The sequence below is a fragment of the Oncorhynchus mykiss genome, chromosome 5, assembly GCF_013265735.2.
Source record: "Oncorhynchus mykiss isolate Arlee chromosome 5, USDA_OmykA_1.1, whole genome shotgun sequence".
NCBI classification, from domain to species: Eukaryota; Metazoa; Chordata; class Actinopteri; order Salmoniformes; family Salmonidae; genus Oncorhynchus; species Oncorhynchus mykiss.
Window position 1 is genome coordinate 2,985,015 of NC_048569.1, and position 13,025 is coordinate 2,998,039.

At 43.6% G+C, this 13,025-nt stretch overlaps 1 protein-coding gene across 1 annotated transcript in view; it reads left to right on the forward strand.

Moving 5' to 3' along the window:
* Positions 1-13,025, forward strand: part of LOC118964552 (ciliary neurotrophic factor receptor subunit alpha-like) — a 361,591-nt gene that overhangs the window by 329,317 nt on the left and 19,249 nt on the right. Inside the window, exons 7-8 of the mRNA XM_036976606.1 lie at positions 619-808; positions 10,086-10,233. Of these exons, the coding sequence (XP_036832501.1) occupies positions 619-808; positions 10,086-10,233 (338 nt within the window). The remainder of the gene's footprint in view (positions 1-618; positions 809-10,085; positions 10,234-13,025) is intronic.

Sequence of the window (13,025 nt, forward strand, 5' to 3'; positions counted from 1 at the left end):
AGGTGTTCAGGCTATTCGTCATGTCAGGGGAAGTGGTGACGGTATGAGAGCAGAGTGTTGAAACTACACGTTGTTTCCTTCTCACAGACAGGTGTAGAACTGGTTATTTCCAGTGTAATAGTGTTTCCCTAAAGGAGATTTGTTTTCTCCATAATGGGTTGAAGTGCCTCCATCTACTAATGCTGACCATGTGGTCCACATCAGCAGTGATCCTCAGTATTGTTAGCTTGTTGTTGTGTCATTTATTACATCACTTTGTTTTAATCAATAATATCACACTTCCTGTGGTTCTACCTCTTCTTTCTGATTGGCTGTCTGGTGCTTCTCTCTGATTGGTGTGTTTCAGGTGGAGTTGTCAGACAATACGGCCCACACCATAACGGATGGTGCTTCTCTCTGATTGGTGTGTTTCAGGTGGAGTTGACAGACAGTACGGCCCACATCATAACGGATGGTGCTTCTCTCTGATTGGTGTGTTTTAGGTGGAGTTGACAGACAGTACGGCCCACACCATAACGGATGGTGCTTCTCTCTGATTGGTGTGTTTCAGGTGGAGTTGACAGACAGTACGGCCCACATCATAACGGATGGTGCTTCTCTCTGATTGGTGTGTTTCAGGTGGAGTTGACAGACAGTACGGCCCACACCATAACGGATGCGTACGCGGGGAAGGAGTACATCATCCAGGTGGCGGCTAAGGACATGGAGATCGGCACCTGGAGTGACTGGAGCGTCGCGGTGCACGCCACCCCCTGGATGGACAAACCCCAACAGATCCCCTTCACCACCGAGCAGGAACCACTCCTCGGTACGTACCCCAACCCTAACCCCAACCCTAACCCCAACAGATCCCCTCCACCACCGAGCAGGAACCACTCCTCGGTACGTACCCCAACCCTAACCCCAACCCTAACCCCAACAGATCCCCTCCACCACCGAGCAGGAACCGCTCCTCGGTATGTACCCCAACCCTGACCCCAACCCTAACCCAAACAGATCCCCTCCACCACCAAGCAGGAACCGCTCCTCGGTACGTACCCCAACCCTGACCCCAACCCTAACTCCAACAGATCCCCTCCACCACTGAGCAGGAACCACTCCTCGGTACGTACCCCAACCCTAACCCCAACCCTAACCCCAACAGATCCCCTCCACCACCGAGCAGGAACCACTCCTCGGTACGTACCCCAACCCTAACCCCAACCCTAACCCAAACAGATCCCCTCCACCACCGAGCAGGAACCGTTCCTCAGTACGTACCCCAACCCTGACCCCAACCCTAACCCCAACAGATCCCCTCCACCACTGAGCAGGAACCACTCCTCGGTACGTACCCCAAACCTGACCCCAACCCTAACCCCAACAGATCCCCTCCACCACTGAGCAGGAACCACTCCTCGGTACGTACCCCAAACCTGACCCCAACCCTAACCCCAACAGATCCCCTCCACTACTGAGCGGGAACCACTCCTCGGTACGTACCCCAAACCTGACCCCAACCCTAACCCAAACAGATCCCCTCCACCACCGAGCAAGAACCGCTCCTCAGTATGTAGCCATCACAACACACGCTCTTCGGAGGACACATTTTGATATTTTTTCAGCTTTTCTGCTACATACATTTTTATATACATGGTCATTTTACATAAAGAAATCACATAACAATAATACATTAACAAACAAAGCTCTTTAATCCTGCACCTCAGCCTCTCTCAGCCCATCCCACCTATCACCATAGACCTCAGCTCTTAAATCCCACCCCTCAGCCACTCTCAGCCCATCCCACCTATCACCATAGACCTCAGCTCTTTAATCCCACCCCCTCAGCCACTCTCAGTCCATTCCACCTATCACCATAGACCTCAGCGTTATAATCCCACCCATCAGCCTCTCTCATCCCATCCCACCTATCACCATAGACCTCAGGTCTTTAATCCCACCCCTCAGCCACTATCAGCCCATCCCACCTATCTCCATAGACCTCAGCTCTTTAATCCTGCCCCTCAGCCACTCTCAGCAAATCCCACCTATCACCATAGACCTCAGCTCTTTAATCCCACCCCTCAGCCTCTCTCAGCCCATCCCACCTATCACCATAGACCTCAGCTCTTTAATCCCTCCCCCTCAGCCACTCTCAGCCCATCCCACCTATCACCATAGACCTCAGCTCTTTTATCCCACCCCTCAGCCTCTCTCAGCCCCATCCCACCTATCACCATAGACCTCAGCTCTTTAATCCCACCCCTCAGCCTCTCTCAGCCCATCCCACCTATCACCATAGACCTCAGAATCAAGTGTTGTTTTTTGTACCATTTCTTAAACCATGTGTCATGGAATCGGTACATCAAAAATAACTTCCCATTTTTTTGCAAACTGTATGGCTCAGCTGTCAACATTTTGTCCTCAAATGAAAGTGGAATATTTTTCTATGTATGCCAGTTCCTTTCAGCCAATTTGTATCTTTCATATCGGGCAGGCAAACAAGTTCTCTACCTTCTCCCTTTTCCTCCATGTTTGTGGTATTGCTACAATCAGTTGGTTGTAACTTTGGATTGAGCAAACATTCACATATATTTTCGATATATTTTCGACAGCTGCATATGTACGTCCAGTACCAGTCAGTTTGTACACACCTACTGCACACACCTACTGGACACACCTACTGGACACACCTACTGGACACACCTACTCATTCCGAGGTTTTTCATTATTTTTACTATTTTCTACATTGTAGAATAATAGTGAAGACATCAAAACTAAGAAATAACACACATGGAATTAAGCAGTAACCAAAATTATTGGTGTCCTTTAGTAGTTGTTTGTTTGCAGCAATTCGACCATGAACGCCTGATTCACGCAATCTCTGAACAGTGGATGTTGAGATGTGTCTGTTACTTGAACTCTGTGAAGCATTCAATTGGGCTGCAATCTGAGGTGCAGTTAACACTAAGGAATTTTCCTCTGCAGCAGAGGAAACTCTGGGTCCTCCTTTCATGTGGCAGTCACTTATTCATCATAGCGCTGGATGGTTTTTGCGACTTCACTTGAAGAAACTTTCAAAGTTCTTGAAATGTTCCTGATTGACTGACCTTCATGTCTTAAAGTAATGATGGACTGTCATTTCTCTTTGATTATTTGAGTTGTTCTTGCCATAATATGGACTTGGTATTTTACCAAATAGAGCTATCTTCTGTATACCACCTCTACCTTGTCACAACACAACTGATTGGATCAAACGCATTAAGAAGGAATGGAATTCCACAAATGATTTTTTATCAAAGCACACCTGTTAATTGAAATGCATTCCAGGTGACTACCTCATGAAGCTGGTTGAGAGAATGCCAAGAGTGTGCAAAGCTGTCAGTAAGGCAAAGGGTGGCTATTCTGAAGAATCTAAAATCTAAAATATATTTTCATTTATTTAACAATTTTTTGTTTACTACATGATTCCATGTGTGTTATTTCATAGTTTTGATGTCTCCACTATTATTCTACAATATATAAAATAGTCAAAAATAAAGAAAACCCCTTGAATGAGTAGGTGTCCAAACTTTTGACTGTGTGTTGTGCAGAAAAAAAAGTAAATTATGAAATATTTTGTCTTAGTTAAGAAGAAATTGTCATCCAATAGGCTTTGATTAAATTTCCAATATCCCTGTCAACGTGGAAATTCTGTAAGACTTATATGGAGGCCAATAAGATGGTGGTCCAATCGCATTCGGTCTCCTATTAACACTTTTTTAAAAACTTTTGATGCCAACAAGAACAAGACCAGGAAGTAATCTTGATTAAGAATCCTCCATGTATATCTCACTAGGTCAGGGTGTTTCAGTCTCCATATATCCACTAGTTCTAATGTATCTATGGTCTTTGTGATCTCCTTAAGTGCTAGAGGGTGATAGTTTGTGGTGTGATTTCCTTTATGGTCCATAGAGGTACTTAAAAACATATTATAATCTCCCACCATAGTAGATTAATTCGTTGCTTGTGAGCTCAATAGATTATTATATCTATATTTGAAGAGGTGTGTATGATAATTTTTTGGCACATATAGGGTGTGGATCATCATTATTTGGCCCATATATGGTGTGGATCATCCTTATTTGGCCCATATATGGTGTGGATCATCCTTATTTGGCCCATATAGGGTGTGGATCATCATTATTTGGCCCATATAGGGTGTGGATCATCATTGTTTGGCCCATATAGGGTGTGGATCATCATTATTTGGCCCATACAGGCATATCCCCCTTTTTTCAATTTTCCCGAACTGCCTGTAGCTCAGGACCTGAAGCAAGGATATGCATACTCTATTGTACCACTTGAAAGGAAATACTTTGAAGTTTGTGGAAATGAGAAAGGAATGTCGGAGAATATAACACAATAGATCTGGTAAAGTAAATAACAACCATTTATTTTTCACTCTGGTTGTAATTGCGATGGTATCCACAAGATGGCAGCAGTGTTTCAGACGGATAATATGAGCAAACTACATGACATTTAATGTGAAGTCACCCAGGTACATTTGGACAAATCGTGAAGGAGACATTTACATTCACATTACATTTTTCTGCAAGAATATCATCAAATCTTTGTACTTGGACTTTGATTTAGCTTTTCCAGTATTAGTAGCCGTATGATAAGATAAACATTTGCAAACACCCAGTTTTCATAACTTCATATTCTTGTAATTTTTGTCCAAAAGGAAAAGGCTGGTTGTCGCACAAGGTTAGCAGCTACATTTTGCGACAGATACGGAATTTCCCGATACCCCCGTAAAGCCCAGCTCATTGGCTATCTAGCTAGCTTTGTTTAACCCCGATTGGTGCTGATTTGACAAAGTTACAGTCAATGAAGTGATGGTCGTCCGCGTCATCGGTGCTCCTTGAAGGCGTCGCTCTCGGACCAAATTTGGTGTCCTGTAGGATATACTCCCCCCTAATGATATAGGGAAGTCTGGTTACATTCTAGGATCTCTGAGGAATCAATACGGACGTCATTTAACTGGTTGAAATAATGTTTAGGGTGAGATTTTCACAGATTCCTTTCTTTGCAAATTGAACGAGTGGAAATACAAAATCGATAGTGTATGCTATATGGACCTTTTTAGGATATGAAAAATAATTTTATCTAACAAAACGACACTTCATGTTATCTCTGGGACCCTTGGGATGATGAATAAGAGCAAGATTTCAGAATGTAAGCACACATTTCACCTTCAGAGGTGAAGGTATCAAACTTATCGCGATGAAAAAAGTGTTTTGTTCTTAGGAGCTCTCCTCAAACAATAGCATGGCATTTATTCACAGTAAAAGCTACTATACACTGGACAGTGCATTTATATTAACAAGAATTTAAGCTTTCAGACAATATAACACACTCATATGTACCGACACTTGTTGTTGCTCTAAAAATCTGCGATCGAGACACAAGGTGCTGCAGGATTTACAACTGTCCCATTGACGGCACGCCTATCACTAAGACGTTTTTAACAGGGCAGCAATAATATGAATGTGTACTCAGTACCAGTTCACTTCCTAACTGCATGTATAACAACTATACAACAATATATATTATCTATAACAACTATGTTATTGACAGTTCTTGGAGATTTTAATTGGTCATATTCACATTTAGGCCAGTTTTCTGATAACTAGCTGTAGTAAATGTTCATCCTTCCTTTTAGAAATATCTTGACAGGTGTATTTTGGCTGGACAAGTAGGTTTGGCCCCCTCATGCATGGTTCCTCAGATCTTCAAAAAAGTTCTACAGCTGTGCCATTGAGAGCATCTTGACTGGCGGCATCGCCGCTTGGTATGACAACAACTTGGCATCCAATCACAAGGCGCTACAGAGGATAGTGAGTACGGCCCAGTACATCACTGGGGCCAAGCTTCCTGCCATCCAGGACCTCTATACCAGGCGGAATCAGAGGAAGGCCCTAAAAATTGTGAAAGACTCCAACCACCCAAGTCATAAATTGCAAGTCTGGAACCAACAGGACCCTGAACAGCATCTAACCCCAAGCCATAAGACTGCTGAATAGTTAGTGTGCATTGGCAATTTTTGCACATTCACTGCTGATACTGTTTTTTATCTGTCCTGTTGCTTTACCTCTACCCGTACAGAGTGTCCTGTTGCTTTACCTGTACAGAGTGTCCTGTTGATTTACCTGCACCTGTACAGAGTTTCCTGTTGCTTTACCTGTACAGAGTGTCCTGTTGCTCTACCTGTCCAGAGTGTCCTGTTGCTTTACCTGTAGAGAGCCTTTGGCGGCAAAGATCTAGGGAAGGGTACCAAAACATTTCTGCAGCATTGAAGGTCCCCAAGAACACAGTGGCCTCCATCATTTTAAAATGGAATAAGTTTGGAACCACCAAGACTCTTCCTTAAGCTGGCCGCAGGGACAAACTGAACAATCGAAGGAGAAGGGCCTTGGTCAAGAAGGTGACAAAGAACCCGATAGTCACTCTGACAGAGCTTCAGAGTTCCTCTGTGGAGATAGGAGATCCAGAAGGACAACCATCTCTGCAGCACTCCACCAATCAGGCCTTTATGGTACAGTGGCCAGACGAAAGCCGCTCTTCAGTAAAAGGAATGTGACAGCCTGCTTGGAGTTTGCCAAAAGGCACCTAATGGACTCTCAGACCAAGAGAAACAAGATTCTCTGGTCTGATGAAACCAAGATTGAACTCTTTGGCATCATGTTGGGAGGAAACCTGGCACCACCCCTACAGGGAAGTATGATGTTGGCTGCATCATTCTGTGGGAATTATTTTCAGAGGCAGGGACTGGGACACTAGTCAGGATCAAGGGAAAGATGAACGGAGCAAAGTACAAAGAGAAACTTGATGAAAACCTGCTCCAGAGCGCTCAGGACCTCAGACTGGGGTGAAGGTTCACCTTCCAACAGGACAACGACCCTAAGCACACAGCCAAGACAAGGCTTTGGGACAAGTCTCTGAATGTTGTTGAGTGGCCCAGCCAGAGCCCGGACTTGAACCCGATCTAACATCTCTGGAGAGACCTAAAATAGCTGTGCAGCAATGCTTCCCATCCAACCTGACAGAGCTTGAGAGGATCTGCAGAGAAGAATTGGAGAAACTCCCCAAATACAGGTGTGCCAAGCTTGTAGCGTCATACCAAAGAAGACTCGAGGCTGTAATTGCAGCCAAAGGTGCTTAAACAAAGTACTGATTAAAGGGTCTGAATACTTATGTAAATGTCATATTTCAGTTTTACATTTTTTTATGAATTTAAAAATAATACTATGAACCTGTTTTTGCTTTTTCATTATGCGGTATTGTGTGTAGATTGTTGAGGGGGAAAAGGGAATAAGGGAAAAAACTATTAAATCAAATCAAATGTTATTTGTCACATACACATGGTTGGCAAATGTTCATGCGAGTGTTGCGAAATGCTTGTGCTTCTAGTTCTGACAATGCAGTAATAACCTAACAATTCCACAACAACTACCTTATACACACAAGTGTAAAGGAATAAAGAATATGTACATAAAGATATATGAATGAGTGATGGTACAGAACGGCATAGGCAAGATGCAGTAGATGGTATCGAGTACAGTATATACATATGAGATGAGTAATTTAGGGTATGTAAACATATAAAAGAAGCATTGTTTAAAGTGGCTAGTGATAAAAAAATGTACATCAATTTTCCATTATTAAAGTGGCTGGAGTTGAGTCAGTATGTTGGCAGCAGCCACTCAATGTTAGAGCAGGTGCCGTATCAGGCGGTGATAGAGCCCGACAGGATGCTCTCGATTGTGCATCTGTAAAAGTTTGTGAGTGCTTTTGGTGACAAGCTAAATTTCTTCAGCCTCCTGAGGTTGAAGAGGCGCTGCTGTCTGTGTGGGTGGACCAATTCAGTTTTTTCGTGATGTGTACGCCGAGGAACTTAAAACTTACTACCCTCTCCACTAAACGCCGGAAGTAGGCCATTTTCCATAATCCATTTTATAATAAGGTTGTAATATAACAAAATGGAGAAAAAGTCAAGGGATCTGAATACTTTCCGAAGGCACTGTAGTCTGTCATTAACTACTGTAACCATTATAGTCTGTCATGCTGTAATTAATAATACAGTCTGTCATTAACTACTGTAACCATTATAGTCTGTCATACTGTAATTAATAATACAGTCTGTCATTATGGACTGTACATATGAAAATATGTGGACACCCCTTCAAATGATTGGATTCACCTATTTCAGCCACAGCCATTGCTGATAGGTCTATCAAATCGAGCACTCATTTCAGCATGACAATGTCCCTGTGTACAAAGCGAGGTCCTTAGAGAATTGGTTTTTCGAGATCGATGTGGAAGAACTTGACTGGCCTGCACAGAGCCCTGACCTGCTATAACAGCCTTCCCAGAAGAGTGGAGGCTGTTGTAGCAGCAAAGGGGGGACCAACTGAATATTAATGCCCATGATTTTGGCCATGAAGTGTATCTACCTCAATTACCTCGTACCCCTGCACATCGACTTATTGTTACTCATTGTGGATTTATTCATTGTTATTTTTCTATGATATCTCAATTTCTTACTCTCTGCATTGTTGGGAAGGGCCCTAAGGAAGCATTTCAGTGTTCGTCTCTCTCCATTGTTGGGAAGGACCTTAAGTAAGCATCTACACTTGTTGTTTACCAAGCATGTGACAAATAACACTTGATTTGATTTTAGGTATTGTATGACATTTTGGGGGGTAGCCCTGGCTGGGACTCAAACCCAGCCAGGGTTGGGACTCAACCCCATCATCTTAGCCCTTACGCCAAGAGATCCTAACATCTGAAGAGGTTGCTTGGTGTTGGGCTGAGGTCGCTATCTAGGCTACTCTAAGTTCTGCTCTGGTAGAAGATGTTCTGTCATGTTCTGCTCTGGTTGAAGATGTTCTGCTCTGGTAGAAGATGTCCTGTCATGTTCTGCTCTGGTAGAAGATGTTCTGCTCTGGTAGAAGATGTCCTGTCATGTTCTGCTCTGGTAGAAGATGTCCTGTCATGTTCTGCTCTGGTAGAAGATGTCATGTTCTGCTCTGGTAGAAGATGTTCTGCTCTGGTTGAAGATGTCCTGTCATGTTCTGCTCTGGTTGAAGATGTTCTGCTCTGGTTGAAGATGTCCTGTCATGTTCTGCTCTGGTTGAAGATGCTCTGCTCTCGTAGAAGATGTTCTCTCATGTTCTGCTCTGGTAGAAGTTGTTCTGTCATGTTCTGTTTTGGTTGAAGATGTCATGTCATGTTCTGCTCTAGTAGAAGATGTCCTGTCATGTTCTGCTCTGGTATAAGTTGTTCTGGCATGTTCTGTTTTGGTAGAATATGTCCTGGCATGTTCTGCTCTAGTAGAATATGTTCTGTTATATTATGCTCTGGTCGAAGATGTTCTGTTATATTATGCTCTGGTCAAAGATGTTCTGTCATGGTCTACTATGGTAGAAGATGTTCTGCTCTGGTAGAAGATGTCCTGTCATCTTCTGCTCTGGTCAAACATGTCCTGACATCTTCTGCTCTGGTCAAGCATGTCCTGACATCTTCTGCTCTGGTAGAATATGTCCTGTCATGTTCTGCTCTATTAGAAGATATTTTGTCATGTTCTGCTCTAGTAGAAGATGTCCTGTCATGTTCTGCTCTAGTAGAATATGTCCTGTCGTGTTCTGCTCTAGTAGAATATGTTCTGTCATGTTCTGCTCTAGTAGAATATGTCCTGTCATGATCTGCTCTAGTAGAATATGTCCTGTCATGTTATGCTCTAGTAGAATATGTCCTGTCATGTTCTGCTCTAGTATAAGATGTTCTGTCATGGTCTACTATGGTAGAAGATGTCTTGGCATGCCCTGCTGTCTTTATTGAGTTTTTGATATGTTGACAAGTGTATAGTGGCTGTAGATATACTGTATGGAGCTATATGTATGTATCTATGTTCTATTCTGACATTGCACTATGGTCAGACATGTCCTGCCATCTCTGTTGCCTTCTTATTGGCTGTGTTTTAACCTGCTATGTTCTGATTGGATATGTGTATCTGACTTGTTACGTTATAATTGGCTGTGTTGTGATTGGCTGTGTTCCAGAGACTACCCCCTCCCCGGCCCCTCCCTCAGCAGAGCCCCATAGGGCAGGTGTCCCAGTGGGCAGAGCTTCATCGTCCCGACACCTCCCCTCACCCCTCCTCTGGTCCTCCTGTCTGCTGCAAGGGGCCCTAACTCTGGCCCTGATATGGTGAGTACATACACACTCCACACTAAACACTACACTACAGTGATGTCTGCTGCAAGGGGCCCTAACTCTGGCCCTGATATGGTGAGTACATACACACTCCACACTAAACACTACACTACAGTGATGTCTGCTGCAAGGGGCCCTAACTCTGGCCCTGATATGGTGAGTACATACACACTCCACACTAAACACTACACTACAGTGATGTCTGCTGCAAGGGGCCCTAACTCTGGCCCTGATATGGTGAGTACATACACACTCCACACTAAACACTACACTACAGTGATGTCTGCTGCAAGGGGCCCTAACTCTGGCCCTGATATGGTGAGTACATACACACTCCACACTAAACCCTACACTACAGTGATGTCTGCTGCAAGGGGCCCTAACTCTGGCCCTGATATGGTGAGTACATACACACTCCACACTAAACCCTACACTTCAGTGCTGTCTGCTGCAAGGGGCCCTAACTCTGCCCTCTTGTGTTGAGTAGATAACCCAGACCCGGCGCCAGAACAAATCAGTTGGACGGTAATTTCCATGGATGGGCCCATTTATTTTTTCAGTTTGGTGCCCACAGCCTTAGTTATTGAGATGTAAAAATACAACGGGTGGAGTTGGAGTTTAAATTCCCATTTTTATAAGACATTCCAAACCCGTAAAAAAATGCACAGTGTAGGCCTAAATAAACGGTATGTTCCACTTGTTGACGTGGCCTGCTGGCGATCAGTAGGCTTCCTCATTTACATCCTCGTTGACGGTATATTGATCTATACCTTCAGCAGCTCCGTATATTGATCTATACCTTCAGTAGCTCCGTATATTGATCTATACCTTCAGTAGCTCCGTATATTTATTGATCTATACCTTCAGTAGCTCCGTATATTGATCTATACCTTCAGTAGCTCCGTATATTGATCTATACCTTCAGTAGCTCCGTATATTGATCTATACCTTCAGTAGCTCCATATATTGATCTATACCTTCAGTAGCTCCGTATATTGATCTATACCTTCAGTAGCTCCGTATATTGATCTATACCTTCAGCAGCTCCGTATATTGATCTATACCTTCAGTAGCTCCGTATATTGATCTATACCTTCAGTAGCTCCATATATTGATCTATACCTTCAGTAGTTCCGTATATTGATCTATATCTTCAGTAGCTCCGTATATTGATCTATACCTTCAGTAGCTCCGTATATTGATCTATACCTTCAGTAGCTCCGTATATTGATCTATACCTTCAGTAGCTCCGTATATTGATCTATAACTTCAGTAGCTCCGTACATTGATCTATAACTTCAGTAGCTCCGTATATTGATCTATAACTTCAGTAGCTCTGTATATTGATCTATACCTTCAGTAGCTCCGTATATTGATCTATACCTTCAGCAGCTCCGTATATTGATCTATACCTTCAGCAGCTCCGTATATTGATCTATAACTTCAGTAGCTCCGTATATTGATCTATACCTTCAGTAGCTCCGTATATTGATCTATACCTTCAGCAGCTCCGTATATTTCTATCATACATAGCCTACTACATGAAACAGCGAATAGATTTTTATTCATTTGTTTAGGCAGGTCCTAAAATAAAAATAAAAAAATAAGAAAATGTATTTTCAAAAGTATAGAATAGCATATTTTGAGTTTAACTCAGTCACTGATCTGTGAAGCCTGGGTTACATGGCTACAGGGTTACATGGCTACAGGGCTACAAGGTTACAGGGCTAAAGGGTTACATGGCTACAGGGTTACAGGGCTACAGGGTTACATGGCTACAGGGCTACAGGGTTACATGGCTACAGGGTTACAGGGCTACAGGGTTACATGGCTACAGGGTTACAGGGCTACAGGGTTACATGGCTACAGGGCTACAGGGCTACAAGGTTACAGGGCTATATGGCTACAGGGTTACAGAGCTACAGGGCTACAGGGTTACATGGCTACAGGGTTACAGAGCTACAGGGCTACAGGGTTACAGGGCTACATGGTTACAGGGTTACAGAGCTACAGGGCTACAGGGATGGTTACAGGGCTACAGGGTTACAGGGTTACAGAGCTACAGGGCTACAGGGTTACTAAGCTACAGGGTTACAGGGTTACAGGGTTACATGGCTACATGGCTCCAGGGCTTCAGGGTTACAGGGCTACAGGGTTACATGGCTACATGGCAACAGGGCTACAGGGCTACACACTCCCTTTCTTTTCTGTCACCTCCTAATTTCTTTTCCAAATGAAGCACTGGTAAGGGGCCAGGAGAGAGCTGTAGGGTACCGGCCGGTGGTGATGGAGGACGATATCACCCAGCCACAGTCAACAAAGAGCTATTTGAAAGCTTAATGCTTAAAACCAGCAAATCAAATTGTTTGGGGACAGACTTGATAGACAACAGAGCTCTGAATGTGTTCCTTGGTAAAGATTGCCACTCCACCGCCTTTGGAAGATCTGTCTTGTCAAAAAAGGTTATAACCAGAAAGGTTAATATCAGTGTTCAAAACACTCTTCATTAACCACATCTCAGTAATGACCAACACATGTGGATTGAAGCTGTGAACCCACACTTTCAATTGATCCATTTTAGGTAATAAGCTTCTAGTGTTAACATGCAGAAAACCCAGGCTTTTACGAGAACAGAAATCATTGATGCAGAAATCAGAGCACAAGTCAGAATTGGGGCTAGCAACAGTAGATGGGCCAGGGTGTACATTAACATTTCCAGTATCATCATTAGTAATATAATCAGGGCACGGCAGAGGACAGGGAAAGATTTGCAGTGTTGATGTTTT